This window comes from Gadus macrocephalus, chromosome 17 (assembly GCF_031168955.1).
Source record: "Gadus macrocephalus chromosome 17, ASM3116895v1".
NCBI lineage: Eukaryota > Metazoa > Chordata > Actinopteri > Gadiformes > Gadidae > Gadus > Gadus macrocephalus.
The window spans coordinates 4,306,484-4,333,133 of NC_082398.1; the positions used below are offsets into that span (position 1 = coordinate 4,306,484).

Genomic DNA, 26,650 nt, shown 5'->3' on the forward strand with positions numbered 1-26,650 from the left:
CTCCTCCTCCACCTCCTCCTCCTCCGTCTCCCCCTCCTCCTCCTCCTCCTCCCCCTCCTCCTCCTCCCCCTCCTCCTCCACCTCCAGCTCCTCAGTCTCCTCCTCCACCTCCTCCTCCCTCTCCTCCTTCTCAGCCTCCCCCTCCTCCTCCTCCCCCTCCTCCTCCACCTCCTCCTTCCCCCCCTCCTCCTCGTCTCCCCCTCCTCCTCCTCCCCCCTCCTCCTCCACCTCCAGCTCCTCAGTCTCCTCCTCCTCCTCCCCCTCCTCCACCTCCAGCTCCTCTCCGCCCGTTTTATCTTGCTCTGGTCTCTTTCTTCTTTCTCTCCCGCCTGCTCACATTTCACTTCTCACTCAGATTTTCACTTCCTCTCTTGCGTCTGTCGTCCGCATCCCCCCCTGCTCTGCACTCCTGTGCTCTTCTACATCGCTCCGTCCAAAGTCTCCCTCCTCTCCCCTCCTCCTCTCCTCTTCTGCGCCCTCTCCTCTCAACTCCCTCTCCCTTCCACCCCCTTCTTCCTCAACTCTTCTCTCTCTCCTATCTCCTCCTCCTCTCCTCTTCTGTGCTCTCTCCTCTCCACTTCCTCCCTCCCCCTCTCCCTCCCCCTTCTCCCTCCACCCTTCTCTCCTCTCCTTTTCTCTGCTTCTACTCCCCTCCTCCCCTTTTCTCTCCTTCTCCTCTTTTCTCCCTTAGCCCCTCATTGCCTCTACTCCTCCTTCTCTTTCTCTCCTCTCCCTTTTCTCTCATTTCCGCACCCTTCCTCCCCTTCCTCTCCCTTCCTCCCCCTTCCTCTCACATCCCCTCCTCCTTCTCCTCCCTCTAAAATCGAATTCTGCCCAGCTCTCTCCATCCTATTCTCTTGCCTCCTCTCTCCTTGCCTCCTTTTCTCCTTGTCCTCTCTCTTCTTGGCCTGCATCTTCTTCCGTCTTGAGTTAATATAAAGGCTGCACTCGCCTTATGGTGAACTTGTTTATGAAAGTGTATGCATGTATGTTTTGATTGCATTCAGGCATGCGTCTATCTGTCCGTCCGTCCGTCCGTCCGGCTTCCGTCTCTCATATCCCTCAGCTGTTGCAGTTTTGCTATGCACTCTCTCTCTCTTCCCACCAGGATGTACTCTATCATTATTATCCTTGTTTCTCTTCTCCTCGCCGACATTATACCTTCACCTCTCTCTCTCTCTCTCTCTCTCTCTCTCTCTCTCTCTCTCTCTCTCTCTCGCTCTCTCTCTTGCTACCCTCCCCCTCTCTCACTAATTTCTTCACTCTTCCTTTCCTCTACCTCTGCCTTCCCCATGTACACTCACTACACACATGCACACACACGCACAAACACACACACACACACACACACACACACACACACACACACACACACACGCACACACAAAGACAAACATACACACACCAATGCACAAACACACACACACACACACACACACACACACACACACACACACACACAAACACACACACACACACACACACTCACAAACACGCACACAACATGTGTCTCTTTACTAACACATTTGGTTGTCATGGAAATTACCATTGTGTTGCTGGCATTTGGCATTTGGTAACCTACTAGGAAAAACAATGGACCCTTTCACTGTGGGAATGTATGTACTGTATGTATGTTTGCTATATGTGTGTGTGTGTGCGTGCACGCGTGTGTCTGCGTTAATGTGTTTTGTGTGTCACACAGATTGCAGATGAGTTTGCATTAGATGACTGCAGTCCCAGAACAGAGCGGAGAAAAACCTGAACGCATTTTAAAAAGCGCTCAGGTCCTGGGGTTTGGTTCTCGCTTCACTGCTAGAGAGGGCGTGTGTGCACGTGTAAGCCTAGCACACTACCACGGAGGCCAATGCATCCCATGGTGTTTCCCTGCCCCCCCGACCACGAAGGACATATTAATGTTGAGTGGGTTACTGTGGAGAAAACAGAGGAAATGCTTTCTGTCTCTGTGTCACAGTCTGTATCTCTCTCTCTGTCTCTCTATCTCTCTCTCTGTCTCTCTATCTCTCTCTCTGTCTGCTCTTACATCTCACACACTTGCTCTCTCGATCGTTCTCTCTCACTATTTCCCTCTCTCCTGCTCCATCTCTCGATCTCACTCTACCGCTCTATCACGATCCACCCCTCCCCTCCTTCATCACAACCTCCCTCTCTCTCACTTTCTCTCCCTCCCTCTCTCGCTCACTCTCTTGGTCTCCCACTCTCTCAATCGCCCAATCTCTTTCTCTCTCACTCGTTCACACAATTCCCTCTCTCTCTGTCTCTCCCACATACCATTCTGTCTAGATCTCCCTCCCTCCTTCCCTCCCTCCCTCCCTGCCTCCCCGTCTCCCTCTCTTGTCTCTCTTCCCTCCGGTGGGTGCATCCCTTCTCTGTCTGGCCGGCCCCTCCCCTATGCCGGCCTACCTCCTTGTTTAATCCTGTCCCTGTATCCTAAGGCCTGCAACAGATGCATTCTGTCTGTCTGTCCATCCATCCATCATCCATCCGTCCTTCCCGCTACCTGTCTATCCATCTGTCCTTCCCGCTACCTGTCTATCCATCCGTCTGTCTGTCCAGCTACCAGTCTGTCTATCTAAATGTCTGTCTGTACCTGTCTGTCTATCCAAACGTCTGTCTGCCTATAACCTGTCTGTCTATCTATATTTATATCTATATACAAATATATATATGTCAGTATGTCTGTCTACCTGCTATCCGCATGTCTATCTATCGGTCTCATATTCCATAATATCTCCCGACCTGAATAAGTCATTTATATTTGTTAAAAAGAACAATGTACATACTTCCAGAAGAAACTGACTATGTGAGCTTGTTTCTGTGTGTGTGTGTGTGTGTGTGTGTGTGTGTGTGTGTGTGTGTGTGTGTGTGTGTGTGTGTGTGTGTGTGAGTGAGAGTTATGGCTTGGGAGAGGGGGGAGGGGATCATAATCAGGAGGCCTTCTTGCAGACACAGAATAATTTAGAGTTTATAGTCTAAAGGCCTACATACAAAACCAAAACAAGTAAATCATGGATCAATAACGTTGTAGCATCTTCAAAGACCAACAACAATAATAATAGTAAAAAACGTTTTGAAGGACTTTTGGTTTATTCTTTTTTTTACTCGATAGAAACTCCATGGCCTCCGCGCACCCCGAAAATGAATTGTCTCCCGACGGCCGCGTGACAGATTACCCAGAGACAAAGAGGACTGGGCGGGGCTTACCAACGGGGCCATCTGCGTGCTCGGGAGGGCTGTGTGAGTGTGCCTGCGTGCACATGTGCGTGCGCGTGAAAAGACCTCAATACCTCATTTTTTATTTAAACCAAGGAAAAGTGAGAAGGCCTCGCGCGTAATAATTAACATAAAATCCCCGTTAAGAGACTTCTCCATAAGTGCCACGATCTGTTACAGAATATAACCTTGAGGATCATTCATGGTATGTGACTTTTAAGCGATAAGGCGACACAGACATTTTACCCGGTTCAAGATGTCAAATGGGTAGAGCCAATCCATTCAATATTTGACCTATCGAATCATAATCACGTAATCTGGCCAGTGTAGATGTAGACTTGTCACTGGGCACGTTTCGGAACGAACATCTGTAAATCCATCACTCTATATTACCCTCTAGTGGACGTGTTGCAGAATTATTACGACAGGAACTGCATTAGAAAATGGGCCTTCCGGCTGGCAATGTTTTATAATGTTTACCGCACGGGCGACTTATAAGTACCCAAAACAAACCAAGTATATTATTTGACGATAACGAATCTATATCTTCCACCAACCTTTGCGCAATCAAAACGTATCTATTGTCAACACAGATTGCTCATCTGTGTTTAAAAATCAGTGTCAAAAATCAGTGATATCTTAACGTGATTGTTTAAATCTGTCTATTAATGTGACCAACTTTTCTAGGTGGTTACCAAATATTCAATGAAAGAAATATACTCACTCACTCACACACACACACACACACACACACACACACACACACACACACACACACACACACACACACACACACACACACACACACACACACACACACACACACACACACACACACAATCCCTAGAGACCATATACTTAACTGTTGAGAATAATAGAGTATTAAAATAATTGTAAAGAGATGATCGACCGTCCCACAGATCAATATTCTGCCGTTTTATTGACCCCTCAGATGGTCTCTTTGTGCCTGTCGTCATTTCCCCAAGAAGGAAATGCTATTCGCGCTTTAACTATGTGATAGTTCATAAGATCCAAGGGTCCGAACGTACAGTGGGCGGTCCCTCTCTCCGGTATTGACTAATCACAAATCCTAAAGCACAGTAGGCGGCACCACTTGGCCTAGCAAACCCTTCGATGATTGGTCAGTAAACACCAGGGGGTCGGCCTACTGTACCTTCGGACCCTTGGATCCTGATAACTACCTTTAACTATTTGCAAGAGACGGCGAAGAGAGGGAGGGAGGAAGGAGGAGAGAGAGGAAGAAAGGGCAGCGGACCCGCAATTTCAACCGTGTACTCTTGGCGCCAATCCGGCGTAAAGAAAAATAAAACGACATACTTTTCGATGTTGATGTGTCCATTTAATCTCCGCCTAGTCATTCAGCGATCATTTCCCCCACATCGGCGCTCGCTAGCCCGCTAGCCTCCTTAGCACACTTATCATTGTTATAATCTCCACTTCGGTACTAATCATTCAGCGAGCAGCCACAGTAAGCAAAATAGCTCTCGGTGCTGCCAGGTGTGCGTTCTTCTTCACGGTGGTCGGAGAGGAGAAACACTTCGTGATGGGGGTGAGTTTTGTCAGCCTTTGGTGGATGTTGTTGGAAGGTGTGTGTGTGTGTGTGCGTGTGTGTAAATGTGTGTGTTTTGGGGGGTACACGAACAAAGAGCCCGCTGCTGCCTCTGCTGCTGCTGGTGATCCTGTGAACGTATGATGGAGTGGGAGCGAGAGAAAGCCGAGAGAGCGAGGAAGGGAGAGAGAGACGATGGTGGATGGAGGAGGGAGAGTTTCTGTGCTAGTGCTGTTAGCCCAGGCTAGCTCGTTTTTAGCTGCTGGGATCTTCCCCCCCCCCCTGCTTTCGCACGTTAAACGTGCCTTTCCTGTTGATTTAACTTAAACGATCACATTTTTTTTTGATAAACTGAAAGAGTGGGATCGTACCACGCGATCCACTGCAGAGATGATGTTTATAATTAGGATGAATCTGTGTGCAATGACATTGCTAGCTTACTAGTCACAGAGGAGTCCATTTTTTTGACGTGTGTGCCTTCCTGGCTTCTCGTGTGCATGGATCCCAGGAGTAGTGTGGTCCTGTCGGCATGCCACTATGGCCTGTGTTCTAGGCCCGATCTCCCCAACCCATCTGCCTGCGTCTGACCTCTGTGGGGCTTAAGATGTAGTGAAGTTACGAGTGGGCTCTGAACTCGGAATGTTTTTTTTGTATCCGAGAATAGTTGATCCCTCACTTTCACTGCAGATAACCCGATCCACGTGTTTTACCCGAGTCCCTAGATTACCCAGACTTTGTACTTGTACTTTACCCGGACTTTTTCCCGATGAATTTGTCAACCCATCTGAGTGCATTCCTTCCACGAATTGTTACCCTTTCCTGGGCTTGTATGGACGAGACTCCAGACTGGGCCAAACCTAATGATCGTGTAGTACTTGGACAGTGAGCACGTTGTTACCCTTCACTGGTAACATGTTTCCACTGACTCCAAGTAATGTGAAATGCCCTCCGATATTGACGTTAACAACACACAGCACGACAAGTAATTACTTGTGTTCCCCTGATACACAACGCAGTCTGCAATTGTGTCATGTGTGTTTTAATGTTTATTCAATAGCACTGTAGCGATTTTGAGTGTTCAAGTGTTTAAGAATACAAAATACAAACAAATATTTGCTATGTTGTTTATATAGTCACATGTCTAATAAAACTTAAGTGGACCCTTTCACTGGCTGCTAATAAATCAACTTGTATTCTGGGTACTGTACTGTGACGAGAATGTTGCTCAGTACTTGCAGAACCAGGAGTCCTGGCCTTGTAAGGATATTATGATTCAAAGGTTTTTATTTGTCACATACAGGATATGCAGTGAAAGGTTTGTGGGCCATACTCTTATGGCCCACCAACGAGGACATGGCCAAATGTGATTAGGTATTTGGTAATTTGCCCCAAAATCTGTGGGCTATGTATAAAATGGAAAAATAATCTCTATTAAAGACAGTCTTTCGTCCCTGCAGAGGAAATCGAACAGAGCGAAGGAGAAGAAGGAGAAGCGCAAGGAGGAAAGGGCGGCGATGGACGCCGTCTGCGCAAAGGTGGATGCAGCCAATAAGGTGAGGGGGCAAGGGGACCTCGGCCAATAAGGTGAGGGGGCAAGGGGACCTCGGCCAATAAGTTGAGGGGGACAAGGGGACCACGGCCAATAAGGTGAGGGGGACAAGGGGACCTCGGCCAATAAGGTGAGGGGGACAAGGGGACCTCGGCCAATAAGGTGAGTGGGACAAGGGGACCTCGGCCAATAAGGTGAGGGGGGCAAGGGGACCTCGGCCAATAAGGTGAGGGGGACAAGGGGACCTCGGCCAATAAGGGGAGGGGCAAAGGGGACTTTGACTAATAGGGTGAGGGGGAAGGGGACGTTGACCAATAGGGTGAGGGGGAAGGGGACGTTGACCAATAGGGTGAGGGGGAAGGGGACGTTGACCAATAGGGTGAGGGGGAAGGGGACGTTGACCAATAGGGTGAGGGGGAAGGGGACGTTGACCAATAGGGTGAGGGGGAAGGGGACGTTGACCAATAGGGTGAGGGGGAAGGGGACGTTGACCAATAGGGTGAGGGAGCAAGGGGACGTTGACCAATAGGGTTAAGGGGGAAAGGGGGCGTTGACCAATAGGGTGATGGGGGGGAAATGGGGTGTTGACCAATAGGGTGATGGGGGGGGGGAAATGGGGCGTTGACCAATAGGGTGAACGGGGAAAGGGGACGTTGACCAATGGGGTAAGGGGACATGACCAAAGGGAGCAGAGTGGGAAGGTCAAGGAATCCGGACGTTTGTGGGGGGTTTTAATCAATAAATGGCCATTATGGCTGAAAGTTTAAGCTAATGCAGTGCAGTGCCTTGAGATAGCTAATGGGTCGTAAAAGACTAAAGGGGGAGGAAACTAAGCATTTATTCATTTTTCCTCGTTTACAAACCAAGATTCAGCCTTTGGTGATGCTATACTGCGCCCCATTTTTTTGTTGACTTTAGCTCTGATATGGATTTAATGGATGTTTGATGTGGGTTTATACCCACCCGAAATGCATGCCGTTTCCGACCACTTCCTATAAGATGCTTGTAACCACTTTTCTGAAGTGATATTGGTCATATGTTTTGAAATGTTAATGGCATTTCGAGGGTAGGGAGTTTACGGCCGTAGATGCAGTTAACGATAACAATTCAGTCATTCAGCAGACACTTAAATCATGACCATAGTCGTATCCATATATTTCTCAGAAGAAAGAGAAACTACTTTTTATACTACTAATTACTAGTGAGTATCTACTCCTCCTAAGTTAGGAGTGGGGCGTCTTCCTATAGGGTGCCCTACTCCTATAGGGTGCCCTACAGATATACTGTTTGTTAATATTGGGGATTGAACCCAGAAACTTTCTGGCTCATGTTATTTAATGTATCCCCCTCCACAGCTGGATGATCCACTGGCAGCCTTCCCTGTCTTCAAAAAGTACGACAGAAATGGGTAAGTGCCTCCTGTCTCCGAGCTGTTCCCAGCGTGTGTTTGTACGGACTTGTGCGTCTAGTGGATGTGTTTAAGCTATCTTGAGTTTGACCCCTGTGTTGTTGCCGTCCAGGTTGAACCTGCAGATAGAGTGCAAGCGAGTGTCCACTCTCAACCCTCTGTCTGTGGAGTGGGCGTACGAACTCACCAGGGCCAACATGCAGACGCTGTGAGTACGCACAAAACTGCTGAACGTTTTCCTGTTTGGTCATTTCATTTAAGCCGAGGGGAAAATATGCAATTTTAATATAAAGGGGGGCGAATGACGGTAGCTAAAAGAGAGACGCAATCGACAAACAACACGCGTACTATACTACCAAGCAACACGCCTCCCCTGGGATTGACGTTCTTCCCTCCCGGCGTTCCGCAGGTACGAGCAGAGCGAGTGGGGCTGGAAGGAGCGGGAGAAGAGGGATGAGATGAAGGACGAGCGGGCGTGGTACCTGCTGGCCCGCGACTCTGACTCCGCCCCCGTCGCCTTCTCCCACTTCCGCTTCGACGTGGAGTGCGGGGAGGAGGTGCTCTACTGGTAAGGCTTTGACGCCTCTTTCACAATAAGAGCCCTTTTTCTCTCTCTCTCTCTCTCTCTCTCTCTCTCGCTCTCTCGCTCTCTCGCTCTCTCGCTCTCTCGCTCTCTCGCTCTCTCGCTCTCTCTCTCTCTCTCTCTCTCTCTCTCTCTGTGTGTGTGTGTACCGTGTTGAAGTTGCGCAAGTGTTATAATTTGATTCATCCAACCTCTCTGTGAAATTGTGAACAAAGCAAAAAATAAATGATAAAAACACGAATGGTTTGTCTCTTACTTTCAGTTACGAGGTGCAGTTGGAGAGCAGAGTGCGGAGAAAAGGACTGGGCAAGTTCCTCATCCAGATCCTCCAGCTTATCGCTAACAGGTACGTACGCCCTGTCGCTTTGATACACAAGGACGAAAGGTTTTGGAAAGGGCGCAAAGTTCATGGAGGCATTGGTATGGTTCTTTGAAACTAAAACGGCAGCAGATACACAGAATATAAAAGCAAAGTAAGTTTTGATTAAGGTAAAACCTGTACTGATTGGAGAGTGGTCTGACCGTTGAATTTGTGGTAAAAGAGGTCTTGGTTTAAAGTCTTTTCCTTGTAAAGGAGAGTCTCCTCTGAGCTTCTGTGGATATATACGGAAAACTGTTTTATTGACAAGACTACAACGAGGGTTGTTGGATGGAAATCAGGGTTGCATATTTAAACAAATGCTTTGCGATAGCTATTGTCCCACTATGGCGGCCGGTAAAATGACAACACGGTAATAGCCGACCCGTACTACCACTCACGCTATGCTGCTCTCGGCCAGTAGATGTCGGTGTTTCCCCTGACTCCATTGTGTCCTCCTCTCCAGCACACAGATGAAGAAGGTGATGTTGACGGTATTCAAACACAACCACGGAGCCTACCAGTTCTTCAGAGAAGCTTTACAGTAAGTCGCCTCGCAGAGCTCGGATAGGCGGGGGGTGGGGAGGTTAACGAGGGGCTCCTGACATGCCTACACAGACACATCATCACCTTGAGGCTATACCTGTTTGTGCCCTATTGCTAACAACCTTTGAAGGTGATATATTATACCACCAGGTGGGGGTGTGATTAGCCACTCCAAGCCATTTTGAAAATCTGCCTCTTCTGACATCACAAGTGGCCGTGTCCAGCTAGATGTGTGACGGATAGATGAGCAACGTTTGCTACAGCCCACGGAGAAGGCCGGTAGACTGATCTAACCAGCACACATCTAGGTGGACACGCCCAATGGTGATGTCAGAAGAGGCAGATTTTCAAAAAGGCTTGTAACGGCTAGTCACACTCACACCTGCTGGCACAACGTCCCATTTAATAGCGCTACGCAACCAAATGAAATGAAGTGTGACGGGACTTGGCTCCCGTTTTTAATCCCCGCCCACTTTTTCTTATTCCCGCCCCTCAAGGTTTGAGATTGACGACACCTCGCCCAGCATGTCTGGTTGCTGTGGCGACGACTGCTCCTACGAGATCCTGAGCCGGCGGACCAAGCACGGAGAGGCGGTGACCGGACACACCCACGGGGGCGGGCACTGCGGAGGCTGCTGCCACTGATTGGCTGGCCGCCGTGACAACGACGACCTCCCCCCCCCCCCCCCCTGCCGCCCTATTGGCCGATCGGTTTAACGACAGAAAACAAGAATAAGAGAGAGAGAAAAAAAAAAAAACGACAAAATGAAAAAGAACAAACCAGCAACTTTGACAGCTGTGTGTGAAAGCTCACTCTGCCCACTGTCAAGCAGCCATTTTGAATCCACCCCCCCCCTCCCCTCCTCTCAGAACAATTGAAAGGATTTCAAAAATGTTAATGAATTTGCAGCCAAAATGGTGGAACACGCCACACCTGGCTACAGATGAATGGTGTTGCATTATGGATCCAGTAGTTCTGTGTTGATAGGTTTATTTTAATTTTGTGTGTGTGTGTGTGTGTGCACGAGTGTGTACGTCCCTGCTAGTCGTTGGCAGTCAGCGTGAGCTTTCAGACACGGCACTCTGTTTACCACCCATGAACTCTGCCATTCCCCTCGTCACCCCCACTCGTCTGGCTGTTTATAGCCCCCCCCCCCCCCACCTCCCCCTGTTCTTACGGAGGCAGATCGACAGGGAGCCTTTCCCATAGCCCATAGACTCAGTCTCCCCCCTCCACCTCATATTCTGTCCCCTCCATGAATCAACTGACAAACCTCTGCTCCTCTCTCTCGGTATCCTGCACTGTATCCAAACGCTCTTCATGGGGAGAGCAAACCCAGAGTGGACCCCCCGATACCCCCCACCACCTCCCACCGAGGGGAGTCTTACCATTTCATTTGTGTACATTTCATTGTGAGCTTCACCGTGCGACATTACTGTCTTCTGTTTCCACCCACCTCCCTCCATCACTGTTGATGAGCTGCTCCCTGTGGGCTCGAGTCAAGCGTGTTTTTTTTTTTTTTTTTTTTTCGTGATCATGTTTCGAAGTCCCTCCGCCTTGTTTGTTTTGTAGTCACGAGAACGCATCACGTTTGCCCCACGCGGTCCCCGTTCACCGTCTCCGCGGCGTCTCCTCTCGATTCGTACAGCCCCCCGTTACCCGGATCCCCTCCCGCGTCCTGTTTCCGATACCAAGTTTTCTTCCCGTCTTTGTAAACCCACCCAGCGTGCACCCCACTCCCACCCTGGTTATCGTCCCCCATAAGTGAATCATATTGATTTTAGCCCCGGAAGTTTACGTCACCGTCGTACTGCCTTGGCGTCTTGGTTTTCAGTGTTTAGTTTTTTTTTTATGACTGGATGGAGGGATCTCTGATTAGGCGATGGATGGATGTTATTTTCAGAACATTTAGGCCCTTTTTCTCCTGGTCGCTTCTCTCTCTCACCCTCTCTCTCTCTCTCTCTCTCTCTCTCTCACTCTCTATTTCCGTTTGGTTTGGTCCCACCTGACATGCTTATCAAATAGAGCTTGCATGACAAAGTTTGAAAATGATGTTTATGATAATCCTAAATAATGATAATAAAAATCGTCTTCACCAGGGTTTTAGCCTGAGCGGTTAAGGTCAAGGTGTCTTCAGGTGTATCCGATAGTTTGACATTTCTCACCCTGTGTCCTTCATCTTTTTTAGTGCACATTTTCTAAGTGAATCCATTTTCATTAAAGTATCTTGGAGGATATAACCATTTGATTTCCTTTTTTTTTTTTCATTCATTTTCAGTTGTCGGATTCGAAATCTTCTGCCGCTCATATAAAAACCCAAACGGATGATCCAAGGTGAACTGATGTTTAGGTCAGTCTGTCGGTTTTGTTTGTCCAACCCGCATTTGAAGAAAAACGGTGGGATTATGTTAGAATCCCCTTTCTTTGTTTGCTCTCCCTTGACTTATCCCCCTAGAAGGGTGGTTCTCCTTGTTTAAGTTCGCCAGGGGGGCAGACAGTCAGTGGAAAAAAAACTCTTTTTTTAAGTCTGTAGTAAACTGAACAACACTGGCTTAATGCTGTAAAGTAGAATTATTTTTGTAAGGAACTGTCATCCCGGAAACGTGGCTCATTGATTGAGTTCTTCTTTTAGAGTAAATACATTTTTTTAGTTTTCCCAAATAAACCAAGTGGATAATGTAGTTCCGAGGTTCAGTTCAATGTTATATGGACAGCAACACGAGAGGTCATTTCATGGAGTTGGAAGTCGATTTTTTTTTTACAGTTTCTTGGAAAGAGCAAAAGTAACCACAAAAAACATTTAGCTCTAGGCTTATTCCTGATTACTATCTTCCTTTCCCCTTACGTCACCTGGAAAATTACAAAATATTTGGTATGGGCATGTATATAGCAACAGCTTATTTACTGGCGGAGTCTCAATCTGTTTCTCTCACACTCAGGTTATTCAAACTGTAAAAGCCTCCATATGATGTTCCAGCCATGTTTGTCAGTCAGAGAAAGAGGCATCCGATTTTGATTCTGGAGTCAAATCATTTGGGATGGCCTGGCCGGGTTACATCAACTTTTTTCCCTTTTTAGTAGAGATCATTTCTTCTTCGTGTATGTCTCCGTTTGTCTGGGGTCCGTTATATCGCTTGATAACTGACATCAGGTGGCATTGTCAGTCCGTGCAAACTAATTTTGCATACCCATGTATATTGTGATACCATTACATTCATACCTTTGGGACTAATGAGTATTTTCCCTGCTCCATATCCTCGGTATGTGCACAGCAGGGGGTGACTGCCATGAATCAGTGATGGTACTGGAGTTAGCTACATACGCTAAGCTCCTATTGTGGGGAAAGGCTTGTGCACAGGTAGAAAGTAGCTCAACACGTGTCAATGAAAAACGATATTAGGAACAAACTTTTTTCTCATTTAATTTTTTTTTACTCATCAATGGAAATTTACTTTTTTTTTTAACTGCCCTCTTTTTATGGAGGGGGAAAAAAATAACGGTTGTACGTTCTCCATGATCGTGCCGAATTATTTTTAATTTCCAACCCTCTCTCACCGCCACCTCAACCTTTCCTACCCAGTTCTCTTGTCTCTTTCTGTGTGTGTCTGTGTGTATATAAGCTGTTCCAGGTCCATTTTTAAGTTTGATTTGGCCTTTTACAGGTGAACACTAGTTTTTTTCTAAAATGACATTTAAAAAGAAAACTTCATTGTTTGAAAAAAGTGTTCACGTCTTGTGGTTATCCGACAATGAAAGGGAAAATATGTCATTTTGGCCTTGTCAGTGTTTATTTGTATGTTACAAATAAAGGAAAGTTGTTTGACTTCTATGTGTAATGCCTCTGCTTGTTCTTCATGTACTAGAATTCATGTTTTTCTTTTGGACATCCTGAATCAGTTATGGACTTGATCACCTCTTTCTACCGATTGAATTTCTTTATATTTCAGAGCATTTTTTTGAATCATGTCAAGCCTATTAGGGAAATTAATGAGTAATTTAAGTTATATGCTGGCGGAACCATTGCCATGTTGCACGCATTGTAGGAATCGTTTTGGCGTTGCACCATAATCGGAAGTTGTTGGTACTCCACTCAGAAAAAACTGTCCTACGTTTCTGGTGACTAGCTGGTAGAATGAATGATTTTCAATCTTCATTGCGATGCTTTTTATGCTCGTCTCAACGTTGACATGAACTAAGAAGCTCTTTTTGCAGAGGTCTTTTTATTTCTATTGGATTTGGTAAGTAATCAACGATACATATGCTGATACAGTTTAGGATCGTACATTGGGAGGGTAATTACGAATCTGCGAGTAGTGTTTGACAATGCTTTAATTTGCGTAATATATCGCTTGTTATTACTAGTTCATGTGCCTGTTTACAGTAGCTAGCTGCCTGCCTAAACACGCGGTCTGTCAATTGGTGTACCAAAGGGAGAAACACAATCCTTGCAGTTGATCCTTCTCTGCAAAGCAGTACAGGTTCTGAATTATTATTCAGTGCCAATGCTTTGCGGCAAACATTATTGCCAATCATGATATGGTCTCTTACTTTATTGCTGTAGAACTCAATGGCAACGTGCATGAGGCTGACGTTGTACTGTGGTCCGTTATATCGCTTGAAAACTGAATTCAGGTGTCAGTGCGAACAAACTTTTCATACCAATGTATATTATGATACCATTACATTCTCTTACTTTATTGCTGTAGACCTCAATGGCAACGGGAATGAGGCTGAAGCTGAAGACCGTGTTCGTGCTCTACTTCATGGTGTCCCTCATGGGTCTGGTCTACGCTCTGATGCAGCTAGGTGAGCCGACCTCACGCAAAACAACACCACCAACGCTCCACCCGAACTATATCCAATATGTGGTCCTAATCCACCGTGTCCTCCAGGTCAGCGCTGTGACTGCACGGAGCACGACCTGCCCAAGGATCGTACCATCTCCCGGCTGCGGGGGGAGCTGCACCGCCTTGAGGAGCAGATGAAGAAGGTGGAGGCGACCAAATCCCCCCACCAGGCACCGAAGTCCACTCTGCCCACCATCTTTGTTATTACCCCGACCTACTCGAGGTAGGCCGCTCTCTAGGCTGTGTTTAGTAGTGGGTAGTATTATATAATATACCCCCCTCTCCTCAGCCCACTCAATCACTCATACTCGGTTGGTGTCTCTCTCTCTTTGTTTAATTTATGGATGACATTTTTGGAACTGGTTTGAAGGTGGAGGGTTAGGGTTACTGAATGTTTACTTGATGGCTTTTGTGTTATAACTGACGAAAACTACAATCACTGATTTACCTGTCTGTCTGTCTCTCTCTGTCTCTGTCTCTCTCTCTTCCCCCCCCCCTCTGTCCCTCCCTCCCTCCCTCTCTCTTCCCCCCCCCCCCTCCTCCAGGTTTGTGCAGAAGGCCGAGCTGACCCGCCTGTCCCAGACGTTCCTCCACGTGCCCCAGCTCCACTGGGTGCTGGTGGAGGACTCGCCCCACAAGACCCCCCTGGTGGCCGGCCTACTGGCCGACAGCGGCCTGGCCTACACCCACCTGCACACGGCCACGCCCAAGGAGCGCAAGCTGCAGGACGTGAGCGCACACACACACACACACACACACACACACACACACACACACACACACACACACACACACACACACACACACACACACACACACGAGCACACATCTCAGATTTCCTCCTAAGTGCTTTATATACTTTCAAACTTTCCAAAGATGAGCTTTGATGAATGCTTATTCCAGCAAAAAAATACACTTATTATGTATGGTTTGGTCGCTATTCATAAAGGGTGAACAGTCGTTTATTTGGGTGCCAAAGAAGTTGGCTGCCATCCCGAGGGCTTATATCACCATTATGTCATTGTTCCAGGGTGACCCCAGCTGGCTGAAGCCGCGGGGGGCCGAGCAGAGGAACGAGGGCCTACGGTGGCTCAGGGAGGACAGGAGGGCCCCCCAGGGAGCGGACAGCCAGCAGGGGGTGGTCTACTTCGCTGACGACGACAACACCTACAGCATCCAGCTGTTCCAGGAGGTAGGTGGCGGTGGCCTGCCGTGCTCCATCTGTCCACTAGAGGGCGCCAGTGCGCAGCGACGAGGGAGTTACGAGCCTGGGGCGGATGTTGCGTTATCAGACGTTTATCCGATGAATGTACCGACCACATTAATATTGCATGGTCGGGGGGGGGGGGGATTACAGAGCTGCATTTGAAGATTTATTTTTCAACATGTGATGTTGCCAAAAATGTCAACTTCAGGGAAGTAGTGAAAGTTGATCCATCTTTGGGAGCTCTAAGGGTTTCTTAAGTCTGCATGGTCTTCGACTCAGTGCAGCTCTTTGATAGGCTGATATGTTGTTCGATTTCCTATTAATAATAACATTCATAAAGATCATAATAATCATAATTAATTGCTTTTTTTAATGGGACTCAAAGACTTTAAATAGTGAGCGCTTTCTGTCTTACATGATACCGTTTCCATCCGTCTCCTCCCCCTCCTCCCCCCAGATGCGTGGCACCCAGCGAGTGTCGGTGTGGCCGGTGGGACTTGTGGGGGGGATGCGCTACGAGAGGCCCGTGGTGGAGGGGGGAAAGGTGGGTCTCGGCTGTGTCCCTCCACCCCCCCCCCCCCCCCCCCCCAGTAAAGGAGAAGCACCAGTCGAATGACAGCAGAGGATGTGCTACCTTCACACAGCGAACTCGACTCTCTGATGTCTTATTCATCTTGGCTCACAAGGAGTTATTCATTCAAATCAAACAACTTTGTTTTTCCATAGCAACGTGGTTCACATGGTATAAAGTGTGTTTAGGACACATACAACTACAAGACACCAGGCTTGTAGAGGAGAAGTTAGAAGCAGTGCAAAGAGGCTAAATCTGGTGTTAAATGAAGGTCCACTGAGGACTGAAGGACTGAAATAGCTAGAATAACTACGTGATGAGTTGACTATTCTGGGGGATCTGGCTAATCCTTACCAGTCAACCCCAACTAAATTACCATCATTCAATAAAACAATGTATTCCATCAACACAACAGACTGATGTTATTATTGATTATACGATACAATAGCATAATTGTAATATATGTGCATTGATAAAATGAACGGCCAGTATTATAGCATCCTGTCTCGTCCAAAGGTGGTGCGCTTCCACACTGGCTGGAGGCCCAGCCGGCCCTTCCCATTGGACATGGCCGGCTTCGCGGTCTCCCTCAAGGCGGTCCTGGCCAATCCGGACGCTTGCTTCGACGGGAACGCACCAATGGGCTTCCTGGAGAGCAGCTTCCTCCAAGGGGTGGTCACCATGGAGGAGCTGGAGCCCCGGGCGGACAACTGCTCCAAGGTAAGGGCGTCGGAGGACTGCCTGGTTCCGCCGTCGGAACATCAGGTCCTCCACAGTGCTAAGTCGCTGGCAGCTGATTGGCTGGGAGTGTAGCTAGAGCCCGCCCTTTGTTCTAGCCAATGATAACAGTCATTGGCTGTCGCCGTATCTTTATGGTCAGACAATCCCGATCAGTTAGCCCACCTATAAAACTTCTATGGAGGAGATTGTTGGTGATAATAAAATGAATTGTGTTGTGTTTATGATGATTATATAATATTGAGAATACAAAAAAGCTGAAGGTTTTTTGTGGATAGAAACCTGACTGTTTTCGAATTGTGTGGAGTTGAATTAATCTTCAACTCCTTGACTAGAAAATACAGCGAAACTCTGTTGGTGTGAATCCTCCATCCTGTTTCCCTGTCCTTTCCGCATTGCTTGTAAATGTAAATCGTGTGTGTGTGTGTGTGTGTGTGTGTGTGTGTGTGTGTGTGTGTGTGTGTGTGTGTGTGTGTGTGTGTGTGTGTGTGTGTGTGTGTGTGTGTGTGTGTGTGTGTGTGTGTCCAGGTGCTGGTGTGGCACACGAGGACTGAGAAACCGAAGATGAAGAGAGAAGACGCACTCCAGGCACAGGGCCTGGGCTCTGACAACGCCGTGGAGGTCTAGAGAACACGCACACAAACCCGTCCCCAAACACACACACACACACACACTTACACGCACATACCCAAACACACACCCACTGCTCTCTCTCAATGAAAAACACTGCACAGACACACAAACCCTAACACACACCTAATCTCATCTCTTAATGCAAAACACTAAACGCTCTTCACACACACTGACAACATGAACCACACAAACACGTGATACAGACGCACAGTGTATGTAGATCTCTGCTGTAACATACAGCCAGGAAGCCGCTGTATTGGGAAAAACCCCTGTATATAATGTACAATTCTAACTAAATAAGGTGACTGTGACTAGCTATGGAAGTATTTAAATCGACGCGGCCTGCGTTGTGTTCATCGTAAGCGTGTATGTGGGAGTACGCCCGTCTGTGTACTTAGTGTTTATGTCCTGAATCTGAGGGGGTCTTGTGGTAGTTTCGCTGTTTGTCTGTTATCTGAATGTCCCAGAGAAAGGGGGGGGGGGGGTAGGAAATAACCCAGGTTTTACAAGAGATTGCATCATTGTCTTTGTAATATAAGCATTTTTTATTTAGATGTATTTCTATTTATTTCATCGTTTTTATGAAGGTGCGGCACCGGCTTTTTAATATGTTCTGGTCCGTGTTTCAAAGCGTTCATGAGAAAAGTTAAAGAGCACCTGAACACTATTATCTAACTAACTACGGCGTGTAGGCCTTTACCACAGAGGGGCACCAGTCGGGGCTAAAACGCAGGTGTAGCTCGTTAGGTTAATCACAGGTCTGTAGGTGTGCCAGGGCCACTAATTGGCATCGTGAGCTCCACCTGTGGTCGCCTCTGCCATTCCACTGACCAGTCCACAGACACTAATCAGGGTTAGGGTCAGACGGTCAAAAAAAAAAAGCACTAATACAAAAAACATCCCAAAAGTTATCTCAAGTGCTTGTTTTTAATCTCGGCTTGCGTTTAGACCGCGTAGGAATAGTGTTTATCGAAATGACCGGCAAGCGGGAGCTGAATCATGTGCTTCTCAGGCCTCAGCCTGTGTGTGTGAATAATGTAAGATATCTAATGTACGATACTGAGAGCAGAACGGATGCCTGCTCCCAGGTTCCGGCTGTGGAGCAGTGTGGATGATGTATTTATGAGCATCGCGCTCCGCTGTTCGCTGTGTAGTGTGTCGGTAGTCTGACTCCTGTCTGGTCCTGGCTGCGAAGTAATAAAGTTGATCCAGTTCAAACCTGTTTCCTCACTTTCAAACCTCCTTTTTGTTTTTGGATGATTTTATTTGTGTTTGGGTCTATTAAAAGGGGGACGGGATGGGGGGACGGGGGGGGGGACGGGGGGGGGGGGGGTAGGAGGAATGTTGTATAGTAGCTCGAAACTCATGTGGCCGTTTGATAAAATGATCACGTCTGGGTCACTTATCTTTGTGTAAAAACACAAAAGACACAAACTGTAAGAAGAACGACGGCAAAGAAAATAGTTGAACGGTATCGGGTTAAACCGCTATATTGTTCTGATCCGGACACACAAAGAACGCTTTGTTGCTAAAGCCAGACTGCAGGGAATTCAGATTTAGTACGGGTCGGTCTAAAACAGACCACCTTCACTTCACCCCTCTACACTCTCGTGAGCTTATGCTCCTCCACCGGTTTGGATTCACTCTCTCCCATGATTCAGTTTCCTGTATTTATTCAGCCTACTCATCGTAATCCCTACTTTTAAACCATGTCGTAACTTGGTCGTGGCCCGATTACACCTGTATACCACATCACACGAGACTGCTAATTACCTACCTCGTCTACGTCTGTATCCATGGCGACCGTTCCCCTGGCGTGCCACTGTCATAAATGAGCCATTACCTCATTGGGGCCAGGGGACCTTCCAACAGCTGGGATCTCGTTTATACTTTTCGTTTTTATTAGTGTTATTTGATTGACAGGCATTTAGGCCTCTCAGGTGTGGGTGAGGGCAGCCTTCAGTTCCATGACCATATATGGAGTGTGGAGGAGGTTTTGGAGTGTGTTGGGCTGGCAGGTGAGTAATAACCAAGTTGAGGTGTGCACAGACACACCAGCCAGCCGTGTTTGATGCTGAGATGATTCAGACAGACACACACACACACCTAAACACACGCACGTGCACGCATGCTCAGAACTGTATAATGACACCCTTTACCTTGTTCAGACAGAGGAGGTCAGGCGAGTTTGACACCTGAGGGAGGTAAGTGTGGTCTGCTGCCGGCTGTATCACCTCCTACGATGTTGTCAGCTGCTTGTTCACCGTTGTCTCGAGGAAGGAGCCACTATCTTCATATGTTCATGCCTGAATGTTTGGATTAGTGTTTGCCGTGAATGGATGTTTGCACGTGGGTTTGCGTGTTTGAGTGTATCTGGATTTATGAATGGGCCTGTTTGGAAACAGGGTGCCACCAAAGGACTTTAGGGAAAGCGATTATCCCAATGGAAAGAGTCAGTGTTAGGCAGTTTCACAACACACACACACACACACACACTGTCCCATCCGAATTCAACAGTGGATAAGGTGTTGAATGGCGCATACTTGTGAAAAGCCTATAATGGAACCACGCAAGGGATTGTATCAGCTTTTATTTAAATTCTTGTGGCCAAAGTGGGCCAAGCTGCGCACAACCACACACACACACACACACACACACACACACACACACACACACACACACACACACACACACACCCTAAGCCTGTTGAAAGACTTTATCCAAGAGATTTGTTTTCTGAGAGCAAACCGCGTCACATTTGCAATATTGGAAGCCTAAACAATATTGGACGTGTAACCTAGTCCTAGATTATAATATCATGATAATATGCCTATTATTATATAATAGGGTTAGAGATACTAAGTGACCCCCAATATATATATTGGTGCTATAATTGGTTAATAGTTTTGTATTTCAACAATTACATTTTTTTTTCTTGTCTCCGCTGCACACGTTTGTTCCCCTTATTGTTACACTCCTAATTAGCCTCCAAACATTAACTTTAAACATGACTTCAGAACACTACCCTCAGACCACCTTTAAACATTAACCACATTCCCTGGTGGGAACACCAACAGGGCTAGGGTGAACACGTCTTCAAACAGATCTCAGACATTTAGGGCTGGAAAGAGAGAAAAAAAAAGAACCTTGAAATGTAGTGAATGGTTTACCAGTTACTTGATGTTCAGATTATCACACGTGTTATCACTGAGAACAGTCCCCGTACGAAAGGTTCTCACATAACATCACGCGTCCCTGACTCGCATTGCCTTCTGTCCTTAAAAATGTGTCCCAGGGCTGGGTGTTTTAAAACACCATAGTAGGTAAGGGTGTGTGTGTGCGTGCGTGTGTGTGTGTGTGTGTGCGCGCTTTCACCGAACACTATATCTGGCACTGATTGCTGATGTCATAGCTGATGAGTGTGTGTGTGGAGGGGGCGGAGGAAGAGAGAGTGAGAGTGAGAGTGAGAGTGTGGAGGTGCGTCGGCTGTGTGTCTGACGCTGTGTGCCTGGATGACGGGGCTCTGTCGCTGTGCAGGTCGAGGCATGGTCGAGAGAGGAGAGCTTCCTTCTGCTCATAGGACTGCGTGACCAGAGAGACTGAGGCACACGGCAAGAGAGGACCTTCCTCACAAGCACTGGAGAGCTGGAACACGAGCGCAGAGCACCAAGTGAAGGTAAACTACATCCTGTGTTCCTTTCATATTGTGTACTTTTTGTGTATTGTTATTTTTTCTTTTAATTTCATGTACTTTTATTTTTTTTATTTTTTTTATTGTTGAGGTCTTGCACTGACTCAGAGAGGTTAGATGGCAACACATTTTTCACCACTGTGAATGTGTACAACTTTGTGACAACTTTTCCTCTCAAAGTTGGCTATTGAGATGGGTTAACAATATATTTATATACTATGTACTTATCTTACGATGTCCTCCAGTTAAGCTGTTTCTAATAACAGTGTAACATTAGAAACAAAGTTATGAACGATTATAAATATTTATTATATCTTTAGCTTTTTGGATCTTCTGGTGAATCTCTCTTAGTCCACAGTCGTGACAATAGGAATGTGTTTCTACTCTGTTTACTTATTTTATCAGTCTTCTGTTAATTATTTTGAGTTTGTGTTCACCGGGTCTTCCACCTCGTGCTATTAAACATTAACCCACCAGTGGAGCTTGGAAGAGATAAAACTCTGAGCAACCACATATTTTCAGACCATTTACTAACCAAGTTTATTCAACGGCAATTAATTTACTACTTAAGCTTCGAAACATATACAGGCAGCACGACATTCTCTCGTAATACACTACAAATCTCACAAGGTTGAGATCAGACAAGATCGGCAGTTGAGATCAGTTAGAACGGCATTCCATGGTCTCTTTGTGTTATCAGGTTGTTTGCTGAGGCTGGCTGTTGACTCAAAACTCCTCTGGCCTTTTACCTTGTCCAGAGTTACATAAGCAGCGCATCTGAGCTAACAGGCTAGGGCCATGGTTCTTATCAGGGGCTTGATATGTTCAGAAGGACTTCTCTCGACCAACAAAGCGATTTGTATGTCATTATCCTTATCATACGTCTCGTAGGATGTTTTTAAACTGCTCTCTGACCTTTGCACTGACCGTCATTGACTTGGTCAACATAAATGTCATTAATATTTGTTTGTTATGTTTGGGACGGTCCAATGGGATATCTTAAGGGGCAAAGTCTCCGTTTTTTCTTGTTCAGCTCATAATTCGAAGACGTTTAAAAATAAAGGGCTTGAACAAGAGACTACAGGCTGCGCTATGGCAGACGCAGACTGTCTTTAACTGAAGCAAAACAAAACACTGATCCCATCTTCCAGGATTAAGTAACGACATTCAGACCAACCTCTCCCATCTCTTTTTCTCTCATTGTCCCCCAGCTTCCAGAAACCCTCAAGAGAAACCAGTGAATAAACCCAGTAAAAATAACGAACCAGGAAACCAGCCCGGTCCGGAAAAAAACACAAAGCGGGGACGCCATGACCATCGGCTCTAAGAAGAAATCCACCCGGAGCTCCATGCGGATCGTCAAGTTCCTCGACGCTCCGGGCGGCTTCTACGGACGCATGTTCGAGCCCGACGAGCCCGAGGGCCCCGGGGACGCGCCGGCGTGGGTGGGGGAGGAGCGGGAGCAGGGGCAGGGGGATGGCGGCCCACAGACCTGCGGGCCGGCGGCGGCGGCGGCGGCGGCGGCGGCGGGCGCAGCGTGTCCAGGCCCTGTGGACCCGGAAGGCGAGGGGTTTGACGCCAACGACGGCGTAACCGAGGGCGACGACGGAGAGACGCTCCTGCGCGTCAAGGTCAGCCGCGGCGGCCCCGGGAGCCGGTGGAGCAGGAGGGGCAGCAGGAGGAAACCGAGAGAGGCCCCCCCCCCCCCGGAGCCCGAGCTGACGGAGGGACCCCCTCCCTCGCTGGGGGTCGGGGTGACGGAAGGGCACGAGCCAATGGGAGCGCTGATTCATTTCACCGTCACGGGAGACGCAGACGACCAGGTGCTGATCAGAGACAAGAAGAGAGGGAGGGAGGAGGAGGAGGAGGAGGAAGGAGAGGAGGAGAGGAGGCTGCGGAGGGAGCAGGAGGAAGGGATGAAAACGTTGAAGAGGAACACCGTGAAGAACTACCGCAAGGTGAGGGACGGAGGGTAGGGGGGAGGGAGGGTTTGGGGAACGAAGCGAGGGAGGGAGGGGTGAGGGACGGAGGGGAGGGGGAAGGAGGGAGAGATGGACAGATTTTGACCTCTGGGAAATGTTTTGGCTAGCTACTACCTTCCCACACACAAACACCGCACAAGGAAATTGTGTTTCCATGTACAGTTTCTGTCTTTCGATTCTTAATTTCGACTCCAATTTTGTCACAATATTGCCACTCTATATTCTTGCACATACAAGCAGAAGTCCTACCCCTAATCAACAACAAGCACAGCGCTTACGTGACCATCACGATGTCCGGTTCACAGCTCAAACCACTGAGATGACATCATTTGCATCTCCCAGATTGTGTGGCAGATGGGGCATGATGCTAGGTACAATGCTATCGCCACAGTTCCACATTTCCCGGTTGAGAAGTTCCGCAATAAGTTGCCATGGAGACATTTATAGAATTCTAATAACGGGAGGTCAAAGTACATCGTGTATCTGTCCATGTCACCAGCAGCCCATTGGATACGTAGATAGGATTGTTGCTCCTTTGGTGTTGTGCGTTAGAAAATGAAACAATAGTTTCCTGTAACCTTAACCAGGTTACCTGAACCTATGATTTTGTGTCAAAAGTTCCCTTTTTATTTGCATTTCTGCATGAAGATCACACTAACCATCACAAATGGAGATTGTGTCGTTCTTTATGGGCGGTGACTGCTGCGGTAACACCAACAAAATGTGAAAAACCATAAATAACCGCAAAAGGCCATCCACTTACGTACCACCTACACCTAATGCATCATGGGAAGTAACTGAAAAGTAATTCCGGTGGGACACCAACGTGCCCTCGAGTTCACCCTGCTTCTTATCAACCCGTCTAGTGTCACGTGTTCGCAGGTGGCGTTCCACCTGCTGTCCCCTATCAGCTGAGCGGAGTCTATCGCCACCGCCTCCACCTACTAAACCCACACCGTAAACATTCCACTCCTGTTAACCAACCAAACTCCCCCTCCCTGCCAACATTCCTCTCAAGCTTAGCTCCTTAACGGCCAATGAAATCCCACAGCGGAAATCACGCTAGCTTGTTTGATATTCTTCGAGGTTATGAGATGTGAACATTTCGCAGTGTTTGAGTTCCGTTCTCTCTTTAGAACGCGCTGGACTAGACGTGTTTGTGTCACACGCGTGTCCAAACACTTCAATGTAGCTCGGCTCGCACGCAAGCACAAGGGATGGAACCAACAACAAACACATGAACATCTGATCCTTTAAGCCGTAGCCTGCCCACCACAGCAACCCAACTCAATGGCTAAAAAATAGGAAGACGTCTCGCCAACGAAGTCTACATGTTGTTGGCACAACAGACGTGACGTCGGAGGCGATCTTGAAACTAGGATGTCTGCGAAAGCAAGATTAGGGACCATATGGTTCATCGCAATTGGCCCCCGTTTAGATTGTAAGTGTGCCGTCAACACCTGGAAACAATTTGTACCAATCACAAACTTGGATTCCATGACACTAATTGGCAAAGCCCCACTGCGGGTTTGGGTTACTCTTTAACCAAAGAGGCAGACGCTGACAGTGTTGTCATGTGTACACGTGGACCTGGAGGTGCAATGTCGCTAACTGTTCCCCCCCCGGCTCTCTCTCTCTCTCTCTCTCTCTGTCTCTGTCTCTGTCTCTGTCTCTGTCTCTCTCTCTCTCTCTCTCTCTCTGTTGCTAGGCGCTGGACCGGGCGTTCCGCCGCGGCTGGGAGGCGTTCATCACCAACCTGTACAGCGTCACGCTCAACCCCGTCACTTCGCCCCCCCCCACCACCACCACCACCTCCTCCTCCACCACCCCGTCGAAGAAACACCAGAGAAGCATTATTTTGGCCGAGTTCAAATAGTTGTGCTCAGACATTGACCACAACAACAACAACAACAACAGCGAAACACTGCCTGTTTACTTTTTCCAATAGATCAGACTGTTCATCAGAGGGGGATGAATGAATGAATGAATCCATCAGCGGCTACCGAAGCCGACTTCTCCACTGGTTCCGACCTCTCCACACATTCCTTAAACTAAGCACTATCACACGGAACGCGTTACCGGGCCGAGGGAAAGATCCGTGATGGCTGTCATAAGGGAGAAATATCGCTGTGTTCCCACGCTTGCTGACCCTTATATGGGCGTTGGGGACCGTGCTTCCTGCCTCCCAAACCGCTGTGCTAGTTCTGCTTTTCTCATACCTCGTTGTAGTTCTACCACGGACGGCAGGGTGTTGGGTGGGAAGGTAATAAATGGAAACCAATCTTCCGTTAATTCTGGACAGGATTTGTTGGAGGAGGGTGTTTGTTTAATTTATATCATAGTCCAGCACTTGCAGACCTCCCGTGAAACCCTCCTGAGCACACATTATTGATTCATGTATCAGTGGTCTGTTGATTACTTTAAAAAAGGCCAACAAACTCAAAACTAAAGGTTATTGGCTGAGCACGATGACACCACCCGGTGGTTGATGTGTAATCGATGACTGGGATGGAAAATGTGTTCCGTGGACTCCACGCTCGAACCCGGAATAAAGGACATGGGATAAGGCCATGTCCTTTATTCCAAATGATCATTTATCGCTCGATTTGATCGCTATCACTGAGGTAATGAGTAATGGATTAGGGCTATCTACGAAGGCCCCTCCAGTGCCTTTTTAAATAGCTCAATTTCCGCACAGCTTAACCTCGGTGTGTGATAAAGGTGTAGAATTGTATAAATTATTGCTCATTCCTGACTTGTCTTTTGATTGTTACCCTTGAATATGTTCATCAAAGCCACGGAAATATTTGAAGAACCTAGCAAACCTCATATAGGGGACATGAAGGCACAGAACGATGGTCAAGCTGCGTATATCTATGTGATTTTTTTTGCACCTATCAATTTGTCATCATTCGTATATTTTGTTCAATCTTCAATCTGTCACACTTGTGTACATTCATATGTGTGTGTTTTTGTGTTACATGAAAGATTTAACTTTTTGGATTCTAATCAAAGCCTCACTGGATGAAGAATAATTTTATACTGAACCATTTCCGTGATAAAGTAAAGACTTATTTATGCAAACGTGTGAGTTTTGTTTTTGGAAACGTATGTCATCGTTGCCATGACACTTGCAGCAGAACGCGAGATTTCAACCAATAAGAATCCACCATACCGATTTTATTTTTCAAAGAAAAACGTAGGTGTTATTTACTGGGTGTTGGGTAGAGATGCAAACAAGTGACACGTTTAACTAATAATACTGCACAAGATAAAACCAAAATATTTCATTTTAAGCTCACTACGAACCGCAAAATATTGGATCTGTAAAATGGATTTGGGTTATTTGACGATATTTTTGGTACTCTGGTATCAAATCTATGATGGTGAGTTGGAAAAAGTGTGAAGAATTCTGATGAGGTGCAAGACACCTGGTATTTATTTAACTATTCAAGTTAATTCACCAGTTAATAGGCTGATGTGTAGAATATTTAACATGATAGGATGGAGGATAAATGATTAATTCACATACAATGTGGTGTGAATCAAAGAATTGAAACCATTGAGCCAGGTGAAACCTCTCCATTTCACTCTTACTTTCTCTGCCCTCGACAATTAGTTTATCCCCGCTTCATTATTCCCGATATGTCTGGCAGTGGCAGTGGATACCTGCCTCCCTCCGACATGCCCGCCGCCAGTCGAACCTCGATGCACCAACTCGAGGACATAACAGCG

General features: G+C 47.3%; 3 protein-coding genes across 3 annotated transcripts; all 3 read left to right on the top strand.

The window, feature by feature from the left end:
* The first annotated feature begins 4,435 nt into the window (after window positions 1-4,435).
* Window positions 4,436-13,075, top strand: naa40 (N-alpha-acetyltransferase 40, NatD catalytic subunit). The gene is made up of 8 exons (XM_060076841.1): window positions 4,436-4,801; window positions 6,259-6,354; window positions 7,706-7,758; window positions 7,871-7,966; window positions 8,168-8,326; window positions 8,604-8,687; window positions 9,166-9,243; window positions 9,743-13,075. Exons 1-8 carry the CDS (start codon window positions 4,796-4,798, stop codon window positions 9,888-9,890), a joined length of 720 nt encoding a protein of 239 aa, XP_059932824.1. The 5' UTR covers window positions 4,436-4,795; the 3' UTR covers window positions 9,891-13,075.
* Window positions 13,076-13,285: 210 nt separating this feature from the next.
* On the top strand, window positions 13,286-18,460 carry b3gat3 (beta-1,3-glucuronyltransferase 3 (glucuronosyltransferase I)). The gene is made up of 8 exons (XM_060076816.1): window positions 13,286-13,484; window positions 13,953-14,052; window positions 14,139-14,316; window positions 14,639-14,822; window positions 15,124-15,285; window positions 15,758-15,844; window positions 16,388-16,591; window positions 17,138-18,460. Exons 2-8 carry the CDS (start codon window positions 13,959-13,961, stop codon window positions 17,234-17,236), a joined length of 1,008 nt encoding a protein of 335 aa, XP_059932799.1. The 5' UTR covers window positions 13,286-13,484; window positions 13,953-13,958; the 3' UTR covers window positions 17,237-18,460.
* A 2,280-nt stretch (window positions 18,461-20,740) lies between these two features.
* On the top strand, window positions 20,741-25,999 carry sb:cb1058 (uncharacterized protein LOC394209 homolog). Its single transcript, XM_060076831.1, has 3 exons — window positions 20,741-20,918; window positions 22,145-22,891; window positions 24,624-25,999. Exons 2-3 carry the CDS (start codon window positions 22,244-22,246, stop codon window positions 24,789-24,791), a joined length of 816 nt encoding a protein of 271 aa, XP_059932814.1. The 5' UTR covers window positions 20,741-20,918; window positions 22,145-22,243; the 3' UTR covers window positions 24,792-25,999.
* Window positions 26,000-26,650: the final 651 nt, after the last annotated feature.